General features: G+C 42.6%; 1 protein-coding gene across 1 annotated transcript in view; it reads left to right on the top strand.

Annotated features, from left to right (window-relative positions):
• Window positions 1-16,606, top strand: part of LGR6 (leucine rich repeat containing G protein-coupled receptor 6) — a 142,889-nt gene that overhangs the window by 80,688 nt on the left and 45,595 nt on the right. Inside the window, exons 5-6 of the mRNA XM_081194693.1 lie at window positions 5,616-5,831; window positions 14,053-14,124. Coding sequence (XP_081050819.1) covers window positions 5,616-5,831; window positions 14,053-14,124 — 288 coding nt within the window. The remainder of the gene's footprint in view (window positions 1-5,615; window positions 5,832-14,052; window positions 14,125-16,606) is intronic.

Below are 16,606 nucleotides of genomic sequence, written 5' to 3'. Positions count from 1 at the left end.
CGGAAGTGTCTCCGGACAGCGCTGGCCCCCGGCCTCTTAAGTGAGATGGGCGCACAACCCTAGAGTCGGACACAACTGGCCCGTACGGGCAGGGGTACCTTTACCTTTAAGGAGGAGGGAAGACTCTAGGACCCTGCCAGAGCCCTCTTGCCTCCTTCCCATAGCCAATCGCCTCACTTACCTGGCTTTGGGAGGGCTAGTGTGAGGGCTAGAGGGGGCATCAAGTATTGTCAAGGGTCACCCCCTTGGGCTGTGCATTGGACCACCTTGCCCTAGAAAGGCATCCTGCACCACAAGGTGTATCTCTGAACTACAGTTTCTTCACATGTCTATAGGTTGCATCCTCTGCTTCCAGGTTCTAGTGACCTCGCCCATTTGAAACCCTCAGGAAGGTTCTCCAGCTATTTCAATTACGGTAGCTCCCATTGAGAAGACATCTACCAGTCATTCTAGGCCATTGGCAAGCCATTTGCCTGACAAAAACAAAGCACAATTGGCTGGTCAGCTTTCATAGCATTATTAGCTGAAGCTATGAAGTATGAGTGCTTCATATTTAGGAATCTTTTTTTCTTGAAAAGGACATATAATATAATCTTGAAGTATATTCACAATAAAGAAGCATCTGCCCAATTAATTAACGCTCATATTTTCAGGAACAGCAGAAATATAGCACCATTCTGGGGAAGAGGGAGGCATTGCCCATTCATTCTCCCCTGAACAATATGCCTGGAATATTCTTTTTAAATAAACTGTGTCCACCACAAAAAATGGCCATGAGTGGGGGATGCTATGACTGATTCAATCTTCCAATTTAACTGAATGTATAAACAGGTTCAGAGTAATGAGACATCAGAGCAAAAGAATGCCTAGTGAAGCAGGACTCTATGTGTCTCCGTTAGCCTATTGTAAAAGACTGTTCGCTGAAGTCTATTATAGATATAAGTTTGCAGACTTTCCTAGTGAAATCAGCATATGGGAATTGTTGTCAGTCTCCCTGCTGTACTGACACATCTACTGTATTTAACATATGGGACCTATCAACCCAACTGCACAGACATATCTACTGTATAGAACATCTGGGACCAATCACCCATCTTCCCTGTTCTTTGGCTCTTCACTAAGGGAAATGTAACAAGTCATGTACTTAAGTGAGAGGGTTCAGGGTCATGAATCTTCCTAATCAAGGTCAATAAAAACCACATTGGGGACTTTATAATATTGTTTGTATACTTCTGTATAGGCACGTAGGTTCTGTTGTTATTGGTTTTTTTTACTCAAGATCCTATTTCATTTTAAGCCACACATAAGATAGTAGAAGAGCCCGAAATAATTTTTTTTCTGTACTGTACCACATGAATTTTTCAGCGGGGAGGGGAAATGCAAAAGATTATATGAGAAACTTGCATTCTCTTGTAGTTCTGTAGTCTAGCCACAAGACAGATGAGAAACGCCATGAAAATTAATCTTCACTATGGTTCAAGACTTAAAAACCAGACACACAATATATTTAATTCAATAATGGTGAAATGGAGTAAACCTATGGCAATGTCTAGAATTTCCACTTTTCTTCCTGTCAGTATTTATGTAATTTTAATAGTTGCATAGCAGGCAAAGCATGTGACTGATAAACCCTTTCCTGACATGGTTGATACGCTGATGTGGAAAAGTGAGTGACCTGCCAGAAAAAAGGGTTTTCAATCCTACCTATAGATATGAGTGCTGAGATTGGGGGGGGGGGGGTTGGATTGGGAAAGAATTTTTTCACATGTCCAGGTTATACAGTTGGTCATATGGCACCTTCTGAGAACAAATGAAGGTCCCAACAGATGCAAGTGATTTTATCTGCAACCCTTCATATGTTGTCGGACAGAGAGTTCAGTTGGTAGAGCATGAGTCTCTTTATCTCAGGGTTGTGGGTTGGAGCCCTACATTGGGCAAAACATTCCTACGTTGCAAGGGGTGGGACTAGACGGCAACTCTACAATTCTATTACAGTGGTACCTCTAGTTACGAACTTAATTCGTTCCGGAGGTCCGTTCTTAACCTGAAACTATTCTTAACTAGAGGCATGCTTTCGCGAATGGGGCCTCTTGCTGCTGCTGCTGCATTGCTGGCACACGATTTCCATTCTCATCCTGGGGCAAAGTTCTCAACTCGAGGTAACTCTTCCAAGTTAGCGGAGTTTGTAACCTGAACTGTTTGTAATCTGAGGCATTTGTAACTCAAGGTTACAGCCACTGTATTCTAAGGCTCTTTATTTCCCCAACAGGATAGCTCAGTTGGTTAGAGTGTGGTGCTGATAATCCCATGGTTTCAGGCTTGATCCCCAAATGGGACACTTGGTTTTCCTGCCTTCACTGTCACTAGGTAGGCTCAATGATGAGCCCTCACATGTAAGATGTGATGTGTGAGAATGCATGTGCAAAATCATGGTACCTTTATTCTGTGAACCTGCGGGTATAGGGTGGTATATAAATTCAATAAATAAATAAATACCTTGGGACACATTCTTATACTGAAGATCCAGCAGATGATGGGGTTAAGATATTGGTGGGAAAAGTCTGTGGAGGATTGGTTTGGCCCTTCACTGGGTGCTACGGTTTAGCTTTACACTTGAACAATCTCAGAGCCTCGTCTGAGTTCCTCCATATGACGTGAACATCCCACTGTAGGATTGATGCTTGTGATGGGAACTACAGCATGATCTGAGAAGCACAGCAGAATAAAAAATGTCAACGTCTATGTGGAAATGGAGCAAGTTGGCACTGGCCTACCCTGTCTCCTAATCTGCCCAATTATCCCAGGTATAAACCATAATAGAAAGTGCTTAAGAAGCCATAATCACACAGTGCAGAAAGAGGAGAGCCATGTGGTTGCTTTTTTGTTTTGCTTAATTGATATAATTAGCAGCTTCTTGGTGCCAAGGGAGCTGAGTTTTATATTCGCTCCATCTCTTCCTCAAGAAGAACTACATTTGGGAGCAATAGCAGTTAGTGAGCTTGAACTCTGCTACATGTTTTTATGGCAATCCAACTTTATTTCAGAAAGAAAGAAAGCAAGGATACCAAACTACTTCTGGAAGCCAGTTTTCAGTTTATTTATGTCTGTCGGTGTTATTGTTTTCACTCCCACTTTCCCTTTGTGGTGAAGGTTCCAGGGCAGCTTTGCAGGATCAGTTTTTCTTTTGAATAACAGAGCAATGGAGAATTCTGGTGCATTTTGCAATAACTGTTTATTTACAAATGCGCAGATCGGGCAGGCAGCAAGCCAGTAGGACCATGTAGGTGGTGCAGGTTCCAAAATGGCACCAGTTCCTAAGCAACAGCATCATCTCTAAACAGAAAGCCTGTCTCTTCAGCCAACCGCTGAAACTTAGAACTTCTTTTCTCTTCTTCCTTTAGTCCAATACAAATTGCTTCTTTTCCAGGTCTCTGGCTGCACAACCCCTTCCTACATCCAAATATCTGAAGCAATCTGCTTCCCTGGTTCTCCATTCATTGTCCGTGTCCAAGTCACAAACCAAAATAGAAGTTTTAAAGAATAAAAGGGAAGCATGACCTGTATTATTACTGGGTTCAGGGGCACTCATCTACCTCAGAAAAACCCTGCTGTTAAATAATAAACTGGCTTTTATAACCATACACTTTGCAGTATTTGAGTCTTTATATTTAAAGACTTACCTGATGCAGCTTTCTCTGAAAACATAAGGTAGATATTAGGGGCTTCATCAAGGTTATCTTATAAAACCATATGTAGACCCGTCATTTGTTGAGTACTGGAAATTGCATAATTCTTTGGATTTACAAGATGTAGTTAACATGACTCCGTTGTACTTGGTGGTTTTCCAAGTACTCAGACCTCCAAATGATACAAGTGAAGGAAGGGAAACACTGGGTTATCACCCTCTGCTAAACCTAGCCATTGTCATGGGCCGACTACTAGTTTGAGTAGACTCACAAGACTTTCAACAGGTGTTTTCCCAAGAAACAGATCCCCCCCCCCCACAAATAATTCCAAAACTGAGATGCAGCAAGGCATGGGAAAGCAAAACCTATGGAGTACCTTATAACAAATTGGCATGCTGAGGATATGATATTATTCCATTGGCATTCTGTAAAGTTTATTTTCTTTACTGAGAGTTTTATTCAATTCCTTTTGTGCTGGAGCTATTAGTCCCATTGCAAGTTGTTACTGAACACCTATCTCTATGGAACAGCTTTCCAAAGCAACTTGTTCCACCTTGTCTTCACTACACTTTAATGGAAGCAAGGGTGGGGCAGACCTCATTTCCAACCCAAACACATATAGGAAAATAGTAGGTCACAAAGTAGTAAAACCAGCGTCTACAAGCAATGTTTTGGAGTGCCCGTTCTTCCCCTAGCTGCAGTTGCGGCTTGAGCCAGACACCTAAGATTCTCTATAGACTGATTGAAGTGGCCAAAAGATACTACAATAGAACACAAGACACATTCTCCCTTAGCGCCAAGAAAATGTTTAATTTTCACTTGCATTAGTATTGCACTTAAGAGGTTTTGCAGATTATTTCTAGGACAACTGAAACATTCATGTTAGATGAAACAGTATCTACATTTAAGAATTTACCATACAAACAAAAGATTAAGAAATTCAGCTTGTATTAGGCGGATGAAGGATTTCCCCTTCTCCTCCATTTGCTGACTCATTCAGATGACACAGTAGCAGAATCAGGTATCAAACCCAGCTCTTTAACTGGGCTTCAATCCTTCTTTTTGAGCTCTTCAGCTTTTATGGAACTAAAGAATTCTGATTTAAGAAACCCAACTACTTCTCATCGGTGTCACATTTGACTTACACTACTGCAGTTCCTATACCAAACCTGCAATTTTTATTTTGTTTTGTATTATAAACAAACAAACAAAAATGAACCAAACCAGAAGAAGAAGAAGAAGAAGAAGAAGAAGAAGAAGAAGAAGAAGAAGAAGAAGAAGAAGTTGTTATTTATACCCCGCCCATCTGGCTGGGTTTCCCCAGCCACTCTGGGCGGCTTCCCAAAAAATATTAAAATACTGTAATACATCAAACATTAAAAGCTTCCCTAAACAGGGCCACCACGGGGGCATGGTTTAGCCGCTCAAATGCGGCCGCGCCAGCTCTCCCCGCCATTGCGCTTCAGATTTTCCAGCTTATAGTTGTATTTGCATCAACAGGCTCCCCCTGCTGTTGGTTAACCCCTCATCAGACTCACCCCTCTCCGAGTGGGTGGAGTCAAATTTGCTGTGGTCCAATGCCTAAGCCAATACCTTCTCACATACCTTCTCTCATGCTGTAATCAATAAAGTTGTGGCCTTTTCTTGCCCATTAACCTAATATACTGTGTTCACGTGTTTTCATTCCCCAAGCGGGGATCGGGTCCTCGAATCACAAGCAGGAAGCACAGATATTCCATCAAAGGAAGCAAGAACGTGCAGCCATGTGCATATGTCAGTCGTGCCTCCTGGGCGTCTATGCAGGCCACTGGTGCTGCAGTAACTTGCTCAAGTCTTGGACCATTTAATGATAATCAACAGGACACTTTCTGCACTGTGCTATGTGCACACATGTTGTGTTTGATTGACTTGTTTCTTTATTTCCTTTAGGCGTCTGGATGCCAATTTGATCTCTGTGGTACCTGAGAAGAGCTTTGAGAGGCTGCCCTCCTTACGCCACCTTTGGCTGGATGATAATGCTCTGAGAGAGATCCCTGTCAAAGCACTCAACAACCTGCCGGCTCTACAGGCCATGACACTGGCCCTCAACCAAATCTGGCACATTCCTAACTACGCCTTCCAGAACCTCACCAGCCTTGTGGTACTGTACGTGTCCCCTTTTACTTTCCATTTATTCTTTCATTCTTTCTTTCAGAAGCCCATTTCTCATAACACAATGTACTGTTTAGACAAGCAGGAGATAGTTGCTTGATCAGTGTTTCAGTCTGGGCTGTGTCTCATAAAGGAAATCTCCTTAGTCTACGTAGCAAGTTCATAAAGGCATGGTTTTAGAAGTTTTTAAGCAGTTTCCAATGTAAAGCTGTCTTCACAAGCTACAGTACAGAACAAATTAAAGAAATAATATTACTTCCAGTAACTGCCCATTTCCATATGGGACACATTTATTTCACAAGCAAGTTTTCCCCACCCCACAGAATACCATACCATGATTATAACAATGAACTCTAATAACCACAAAAATGAGCACACCAGCGAAAACATCAGATAAAATGAAACATACAGTTTTAGCACCAATGCATGTGAGTAGGACCACAATATATTTTTAGGAAATCACACCTGTAGGTTATTTAGGGCTTGCTTTAACCAATAGCTTATAGGTTTGCCCATCTTCTCAGATGGAAAGTTATGTGTGTAAATTTGTTAACTGTATATTGTTTGGTGTTGATTAGGATGTTTTGCTTGTGATTACCAGCTGTCTTAGAATTATTACCATACTTATGAGATATAGGATTGAAACAGCTACTCCCACTCTGGAAATACGCATGCTTTGTGGCTAGGCTATAAAAACATCATCAGGAAACTAATACTAAGCCAAACTGTAGCAAAAGTGTTTAATGGTAAGACTACTACATGCCTTATGAAAAACAAATGAGGAAAAGAGGATTTCCTAAATTCTTTATGCATTGACTTCAACTGCCTGAACACAGCAGATTGTTTGAGAGTGATGATTAGAAAAATTAAAATATGCAGTTTATTTCCCAAAAGCTCCTGAGAGGCTTATTGTGTAGGACTTTTCAAGCTGCTTGGAGAAAACAAAAATGTTTCAGGCTACTTCTATTAGTGCAGGAACAAGAGAAAAATAATAATGAAGTGTTAAATCATGTACCTCGTGAATGATATTCTCCTGTATTGACAACACTACAAATAGAAATATCTAAATATTACCATTCCTTGGGGGAACTCTGTGAGCTAGTAGAGTTTTGGCCTTGGTTTGGCTACACTTGGAGATAAATTCCCACCCAGCCACAAAGTTCATTGGGTGCAGTGCTTACTAGCCTTGTGAGGATAAAATGATAAAACTTAAGAAATAAAAAAAATATCCAAAATTATAAAAAGCATACTACAAGACAGGAGTAAGTGATGGCCACCAACCTAGATGGCTTTAAAAGAGTATTTGACAAATTCACAGAGGACAAGCCTATCAACAGCTGCTAGTTGTGAAGGTGATGTTCTCCCTCCACCTTCAGAGGCATAACACCTTTGAATATCAGTTTCTGGGAATCACAGGTAGGCGGAGTCCATGTGTGTGCTCATGTCCAGCTTGCAGGCTTCCCACAGGTATTTCATCAGCTATTGTGAGAGCTCATTCCTGGACTAGATGGGCTGTTGTCTGGCTCCAGTAGGTTCATGTTGTGTTCTCTTCCCCCAACCCTTAATATTACAGTGGTACCTCGGGTTAAGTACTTAATTCGTTCTGGAGGTCCGTTCTTAACCTGAAACTGTTCTTAACCTGAAGCACCACTTTAGCTAATGGGGCCTCCCGCTGCCACTGCACAATTTCTGTTCTCATCCTGAAGCAAAGTTCTTAACCCGAGGTACTATTTCTGGGTTAGCGGAGTCTGTAACCTGAAGCGTATGTAACCTGAAGCATATGTAACCCAAGGTACCACTGTATATATATATATATATATATGTTTAACTCCAGACGTGACTACTTACCATGCATTAAAAGTAGCACCTGATTTGGCCCGTGTGTGTGTGTAAGTGTAAGTGTGTAAGAGATTTGGTTAAGAAACAATCATGTGGAGGCAGAAGAAGGGCTTGTCACTGCCATAATAATAATAATAATAATAATAATAATAATAATAATAATAATAATAATAATTTATTATTTATACCCCGCCCATCTGGCTGGGCCTCCCCAGCCACTCTGGGCGGCTTCCATAAAAACCAAAAATACAGTAAAATGTCACACGTTAAAAGACTTCCCTTAAGATGTCTCCTGAATGTCAGATAGTTGTTTATCGCTTTGACATCTGCTGGAAGGGCGTTCCACAGGGCGGGCGCCACTACCGAGAAGGCCCTCTGCCTGGTTCCCTGTAGCTTTGCTTCTCGCAGTGAGGGAACCGCCAGAAGGCCCTCGGCGCTGGACCTCAGCGTCCGGGCAGACTGATGGGGGTGGAGACGCTCCTTCAGGTATACTGGACCGAGGCCGTTTAGGGCTTTAAAGGTCAGCACCAACACTTTGAATTGTGCTCGGAAACGTACTGGGAGCCAATGCAGGTCTTTCAAGACCGGTGTTATATGGTCTCGGCGGCCGCTCCCAGTCACCAGTCTAGCTGCCGCATTCTGGATTAGTTGTAGTTTCCGCGTCACCTTCAAAGGTAGCCCCACGTAGAGCGCATTGCAGTAGTCCAAGCGGGAGATAACCAGAGCATGCACCACTCTGGCGAGACAGTCCGCAGGCAGATAGGGTCTCAGCCTACGTACCAGATGGAGCTGCCATAAACTTTCTAATCTGGGAGCTAATGAAATAGCCACCTTTGGGAGGGGGCCAAAGAACAGCTGTGGAGGGGTACTGGGGAAGATGTCATTTACAGCCTGATTAATACTTCTGGATACCCCAGATCAGCAGTTTCATAGCTAAGGACATGACCTTCCCAGGTGCAGCAATGCTCTTTCCTGCTGCGCACACCTTGGGCCTGTGGGAGCGAAATGGCTGATCATCTGCTGATGGCGGAAAGAGCCAACATGAAAATATACAAGCTTCAATCTGGAACAAGTTAGGGGCATCAGCCTCTGCTAATAAATTATATCCCCACTAAGGAATTCTGTACACCAGTTCCCATCCGTTTCTCGCATAGGTTTGTAATGGGGGATGCGAGAAACTTTCTGCACAAGGAAACGTCCTGTAATGTATAGATCTGCATTCTGTTAACATAACCGCAGAAATCATCCTTTCTCCTTCTATCATGTCTGGAAGTTACGGCTTTATGTACAGTGAGATTTTACACATCACTGCTGCAAGGGAGAAAACGTGCTTAATAACCTCAGTGTTTAGGAGACTCAACAAGGGAAATCGAAACACCTACAATCTAGCCCAAGATGGAAAAGACAAAGCATCATTTCATCTTTCCGAGGATTCCTAGATTTCTAACTTTAGGGAAGGAAAACATATGAGCACAATCCAGAGAAATGCTTTATTTTGTTTTTGAACTTTGCAAAAAAAAAATAATTAACTTTTTGCAGCCAAAGTTAAAGCATTTATTTAGTTTTTTTAAGGAAAGGGAGGCACTGGTGGGCTTCAAGGACAACTGAAATTCTGAGCAGATTGATATCAGAGAAAAGGGAATTCAGAACAGACTGATAACAAGTCACAACTGTTGTGGGGGGGTTGTACCCCCCCCCCGTTTATTTCAATCACTGGAGCAGATAGACATCCAAACAAAATTTTCAACATAAATTTGACACCCAGAAACTAAAAGAAGAAATTTGTGCTCTTTCTGTCTGTGTGGTTGACTAAATCCCTATCTGAAAAAAAAACAAAACATTTTTTCTGTCAGCAGGAGAAAATATAGAAAAATGAGATTTTTTTTTTTTAAAAAGGGAAAAATACTGATTGTTTCCAATCTATTCTGAGAAGAGATCTTTAGGTGGGTCAAGTGGGATTATAATGGGAAAAGACAGGGATTCTGTACTCAGCACAAGTGAACATAGAAATCTGATTCTGCAGGATTATTTTGGTGAGGCACCTGATGTTTGTTATGGGTGCTGGAAATTGCTGTTTAGAGGGGGCTAAACTTCAGTTCCCATGGTTCGTTGGAAGAAGCCATAACTGAAAGTGTGGCTGTGACCTAAATGAGTGGATTTCCCTACATGGGAGTCACAGCCAATAAAGGATTGGTCCTCTGCTTCGTATTTAAAAGGGGAAAGCAGCAGTATACACCAGCATTCTTTGGAAATGATGTATTTGTACACAGAATGCAGCATTAGTTGTCATTCTTGCATACACTGGCTATATCCCTATTCCAAGTTTTCCCCTGTGATGCTTAGGAACGCTCAGAACACAATGTAGTAATCATCACATTATGTGTGTTTCTTCCTACATGCCATTAGCTGACACTAATGTTCTGAATTGCTTTGCAGAAAATAAAATAAAATGTTTGATCTGGATTTTTATTTTAAACAAAGCAATTCAAGACAGTGCTATTCTGAAAGTTGCTTCCTTTTTGGAATGATCCCAACTCTCCTTCTTTTCCTGGATTCTGATACATATTGTAAAATAGCTTCATTCTGTTTGTCATTGATTCATCAGAGGAAATATGGTCATTAATTTCTCTAGAAACCTGAATGAAATGAAGAATTATGGAACTGTGTCTTCATTTTGTCAAAGCACCACTTCTGCAATTGTCAAACCATCTGTGACTTACCAGGAGAAATGGCTCTGTGTGAGCAGGGAACAGTTTGGCAGGCACTGGAGCAACTGTGATTCCACTTGCTAAAGTAATTTATTTAACATGGATGAGAGGATGGAAGAATGGAAGAGGAGTTCCTCTCCTCAAATATTTACCATCCCAACTTGGACTGTGAGTCAAACTCCCTTTTGTTTATGTTCCTACGGATCTGATGGCAAAGATTGGGTTCCATTTTCCATGAGAGCTCCAGCATTTCAGATGCTCATAAGATTATAAAACTGTTCTGTGGGGACTGGAATGTTCATGGTTTGCTCCGTTTCAAAACAGAACAAAACATTCCAGGCCAAACTTAAGCCAGAACAGCTTGACCTTTGTATCTTTCTGGTTCTCCTATAAAGTCATGACTCTATTTGTGTCATGGTACAACTGGCATTCAGCATCTAAGTTTTCCAGTTTAGAAACCTAGCTGTTTCCCTGGTTATACTATGCTTGTGCGTCGTCATCCCCCTCACTCCAAATAGTATTTTATCTAAAATTCAGTATGATGTAATTATACGATGTAATTGTATGATGTATCTAAAATTAAGTATGATGTCTAAGCACTTTCTCTTTTGCCTTGCCACCTTCTCTGCCTTTTGCTCCCAATTCAGTGGTAAAGAGCAAGTTTTTGTGGGGAAAGCCCTAGGGCGGAGGGGAGCTCTCAGACATGGCACTTTAAAGTGTCAATCTGCAGCATGAAAGGAAGTCTGGATGAGCCCTAAGTTCTATTAAGGTCACTGGGACTTACTCCCTGGTAAGCCCCATTGACTGCAAGAAGATCAAACCTATCCATTCTGAAGGAAATCAGCCCTGAGTGCTCACTGGAAGGACAGATTGTGAAGCTGAGGCTCCAATACTTTGGCCACCCAATGAGAAGAAAAGACTCCCTGGAAAAGACCATGATTTTGGAAAAGATTGAGGGCACAAGGAGAAGGGGATGACACAGGGCGAGATGGTTGGACAGTGTTCTTGAAGCTACAAACATGAGTTTGACCAAACTGCGGGAGGCAGTGGAAGACAGGAGTGCCTGGCGTGCTTTGGTCCATGGGGTCACCAATAGTTGGACACAACTAAACAACAACAAAGTGTGTATAGGATTACAGCCTTATTCCCACTTTCTCCTGTGTTGGGATGAAGGGCACTTCCAGACAACCTGTTTGTTGAACATTCAATCTGATTAGTTTGTGGGGAGGCAAGACAATGGGCTCACTCATGCCATCATGTAAAATTGCTAAAAACCCACATTTTCCTTATTCAAGTTGCCCCATCGTAGTCCAAACCTGAACACCTTGCACTTTCTTCATACTTGGAGCAGACTTTTCTCCTGACCATGTCCCCTTTTTTATTGGTTTGTTTTTTCCTGTTTACTTGCCTCTGGCCTACCCCTGCATCTACTTTTCCTCCTTCCCTGATCAAGTGAGCTTGGGCGAGTAAGATTTCATGTGTGTTTGGTCCTTGCTCAGTACCTGAGCGTGGAGTTCAGAGTGAATGTGTTCCCCAGATGGAAACCTATTCTACTCAAGTGTTATGTCTGCTAGATGCATTTTTTGCCTTTATTTAACTTTGAACCGTTCCTATTGCTAATTAATCAAAGGTACGAAAGGTGAATCAAAGCTTTCCAATTGCTTGTGTGCAAGTTTTTGGTACTGTTTCAAATATGGCAATATGTCATGTGTTACTAGTTATAATATATTTGAACTCTGGATTGCGAAGCCTGGGATCCAGCCTTCAGAGCAACTTAAACTGCAGGTGTCATCTTTGTGTAAAGGTCCAAGGTGATGTCAGGGCAACCTGATCTAGAAATGTGCCATAAAATTTGATAGAGGAAGCCATCTGGATATGGGGGGTGGGTGGGTTTGCTTTCCTACAGTCAGGGAGGAATAACTGTTTTATGCTCTAATCTCCTGATTTAGTTTTAGAATGAAATCGATCTTCTCCGTTGAAAGTTAGACTGGATCCAAGTTTTCTCTCAAGCATCTGCTTTCCCCTGTTTCCCACTTGCTTTAGAAAGGCAAGCAGTATTCTTTTTCTGCAAAAGAGCAAACACTCTAAGTGCTCATCAGAAACATCCAGGGATGTCATAGGCTTCCATTTATCCACCACATGTTTACTCTGTTCCTTGTAAATTCAAGCTGCTTTTACCATGGAACTTTGTGCTCTCTGCCAAACCTCCAGTACCGGAGACCAGTTGGAATGGGATTTCTTTTTTCACTGACACCAGACCAAACACAAATAATTAAGGTGCCATTGATTTCACCTGCTGCTGGATGAAATCTCCCTGGGGGCTGCATTACATCACGCCACTGCCCAAAACATTGCTTGCTGTTACAGACCAGGATAATATGTCTCTGTTCCATCATAAAGAATATAATGGCCATGAGCTTATCTAAAATACTCCTTAGTGAGTTGGCCACCTCTTTTTGCTCTGTAATGACATCCATTGCCAGCCAAAATTCCAGCATACCAGAAATGATCTCATGGCTGCTCTGGACCCTTAAAAGTGACAAATTTTTCTCTCTACGCTTCCTTTGTGGGTTGGGTTTTAATGAGTAGGAGAGGATTTTGAGGAAGCCCATCTACAAAGTAAGGTGGCTTTCCCCTTCTTACTCCACTTAACAAAAAACCAGACAACAAAGTTTAAAAATATAATTAATTTGTAATCTTGCATTGGTTCAAAGCAATGGCAGAAGTAAAAACTATGCTGGCAAAATACTTATATTTACAGTATAACCAGCTTCAGGCATTCGCCTAAAGTTGGAGCAAGCGGAGGCATTTCTGCAGCCAACGGTGGTCAAAGGGAGAGGGACAGGAAGTCCTATCTGCTCCTTCCTCTCCAGGAGAAGAGGGGAACTTACATCACACAGAGTCCTCTTTACCAATTGTATTTCTATGATCCAAGTATCTGCCTATCAGCAAAGAAGGGGTACTAGCCCCTTCTCATGCTAGCTAGCAAGAATATGCATTTGTTAGGTTTGTCTGCTAATCTCCCACATCCTCTCCTTGAGGGGAGTCCAACATCCTCAGGTGTTTTCCAAAGCCCCGGGACTGCCATTGACCACTAGATCTCTGTGGTTCACCTTAAGCCTGCTATCTCTGGGCAGTGGGGAGGTAGGGTTGCCATATTTCAAAATGTGAAAATCTGGACAGAAAAGTTGTTGAGCCTTTGGGGGGGGAGGCATGCAGAGGAGATGGGAGTGAAGAGACCTCCAAGCTTGATTATGTCCCAAGTGACATCATCAGAAGCACGACAGCAACATCATCTGAGTACGGCATGGGGAGAGCTTGAAAATTAGCCAGTTCAGACCCCATCCAAATTCAGTACAGATTAGCTAATTTTATGAGCACACAGTCTGAAACCAGATAGGGGAGTCTCCCCCATCAGTAGTCATGATGACTGGGGCCTATTGCATACAGATAACAACTGAGTGTGCTCCCTTCCAATGATCCCTATTAAGTTTGAATATATTCAGTTGTCTGCCATGTTCATGAGTGCTTTGGGAACTCGTGAACACTTGTCTAGGGTCACCTTGCCCTTGGCAGCATTTAGCTTTCAGTGTTCTTATAGGCAACAAAATGGGGGGGAAATCTGTTTGCTGATGTTGGGAATCTAAGGATCTCCTTTCTCTCTGCAGACACCTGCATAATAACCACATCCGCAGCCTCGGAACCCACGGCTTTGAAGGACTCCACAGCTTGGAAACTCTGTAAGTTGTTTCCTTTTCCTTTGTACCTAGCACTAAATCATCCATCCTGAAAGAGTGGGACAGTCACGCTCTGTGTATTTGTTCCATCTCTCTGCAGGAGAATCTAGAAAGGCTTGATCTCTTCAGCTATTGCATCCTAGAGCCAGGGGCATAGCTAACTGCTCCGACACCTGGAGCGGCGGGGGCCAGGCAATCCGCCCACAGGGGCAGGGTGAGCTGTGCATGAGGGCACCATAGCGATCCATGCATGGGAGCGCCGTGGTGATCTGCCCCGTGGCGCGGCGCAGCAATCCACCTAGGGGAGTGGTGTGGCGAGCTGCCCACAGAGTCTGCCTGGCGAACGCAACCCCCATGCTGCCGTTTCAGGCAGTGCAGGGCCCCGAGCCACCACGTCACTCCCAGGAGAGAAGCATGGCTCGGGCGCCCTGCGGTGTTCCATTTTGTCACCCCCCTCAAGGATGACGCCCTGGGCAGACCACACCACCCTCACCCCCTTCCTATGCCCCTGCCTCGAGCTGAGCTAGGAAATGGCTATGCCATACCTTTCTGGCACTCGTATCTCTTTTTTCTGGATATATTATCAGCACTGGAGGAATCAGAAAAGTTCAATAAGTCAGTGGTGAAACTTTTTCAGGCAAAGCTACATAACAGACTTTCTTACACCCAGAGGGCCAGGCCAGCCTACGAAGTTGGGGGGAGGGGGGATTGGAGTAGAGGTGAGTAAGGAAATGTCTTTGTAGGTATTTAAACTGAGGTTTTTGCAAGCCCTCTATTTGAATGCTTGCAAAAAATACCTGGCTGGGTGCTCACAAGGCATGCTCTGCTGCTACCTACCGCTTCTCCTGCTCTCTAAGGGCCTGGAAGCCTATCTGGGTCAGGTCATGGACTTTATGCACTATGGAAAGAGATGGAGAAATGTGCTGGGCAGTGTGGGACAACAGTTGCTTGATGCAACATCATGTAACCTCCCCGCAAACAGATCAGAATGAATGCTCAATATTATCCACAGTTGTCTTATCTCCATGCAAACATCTCAGGATCAATGCTCAAGGAACAGGTTGTGTGAAAGGAACCTGGAACTATCAGTCTCAGAATCGCCAGAAGGAAACTGATGCTATTTGCATTATTTCCACCTTATCCCTGCTAGAAATGATGTAAATTACTTCGGTCTCTCAGTGAAGATTCTGAGGCTGGCCATCACAGTACCATCCTTTTCAGGTAAATATATTCTGTCATGGCTTGGGAAGTGCCCACTACAATATCCTGCCCTGATAAGTTGCTGGACCATTGAAGTACAAGAGCAGTTGGTGTGGTGGGACAGACAAATGGGGCCTTGCCTAACTACTGTGATGGAAACAGCTTTCTTTTTTATATGATGACCTAGTAAAAAATAACAGACGAGATAAATCAGCATTCCAAACATGAAACTAAGAGGCTCTTGCCCTTAGTTGTCCAGAGACCTTTGCATCCACTCCAGTAAAACAGTTATTGACTTTAATGATGGAATCAAACTGTCAAAAGAACAAGAAGGACAAAATGGGGAAAGAGCCAGTAAAAGAGAACGAAACTCTATCCCAGCATAAAAGTGTCATTCAAGGAGATAAAGCTGCCACCAAGATGTGAAATTCTGCCAAGGATGCCTGTTATCCCCAGAAGCTCGGAGCTAGGAATTAGGAAGAGGCAATATGAGAAAATATGTTTTCCAGACAATAGTATATATAATATGCTCCATTCCTAGAGCCTCCATTTAGGAAGGGGAGAAAGATTAATAATAATAATAATAATAATAATAATAATAATAATAATAATAATAATAATAATAATAATAATAATAATAATATACCCCGCCCACCCATCTGGCTGGGTTGCCCCAGCCACTCTGGGCAGCTTCCAACACACATAAAAATAATAATAAAAAACATCAAGCATTAATAGTAACAGTCTGATCCAGACTTGGAGGCTACAGTCTCTTCCTTGTATGGCAGGAAAATGTACTATGCACATGATCTAAGTCTGTGCACATCATGTGTAACATTTCAAAATATATTTTGGAGTGAAGTTCTTGGATCACACAATACAGCCCCTTGGGGTGTCAAAATGTATAGCGCCCAGAAGACAGTGTGTGTGTGTGTGTGTGTGTGTGTGTGTGTTGACAGCAGTGTTATTTACGTGGGATGACTTACATCAGGAAAAATCTTTAGGCTGAAAGTCCCAAAGATGGTGGTATCTGTGCTTCAGTTCAGTCCCATCAAATCAAAGCAAGGACAATCCAAGAGCATTACTTATACCATAGTGCAATGGGGGAACCCTTATACTTAGCCACAACATTGTATTTTAAATTGTTGTAACCTACTCCGGGACCTTAGGGTAAAGGGTGTATAATAACAACAACAACATTTCACACCATTGTCCCATATATATTTTCATTAATGCAGATCCAAATTCTGGTGTTTATAAAAGTCACAAAGAAAATAATGTCTAA

This window comes from Podarcis bocagei (assembly GCF_964188305.1).
Source record: "Podarcis bocagei genome assembly, chromosome: 5".
Classification (NCBI taxonomy): Eukaryota; Metazoa; Chordata; class Lepidosauria; order Squamata; family Lacertidae; genus Podarcis; species Podarcis bocagei.
Note: the sequence above shows the minus strand (reverse complement) of the source record. Positions and strands in the feature narration are given on the sequence as shown.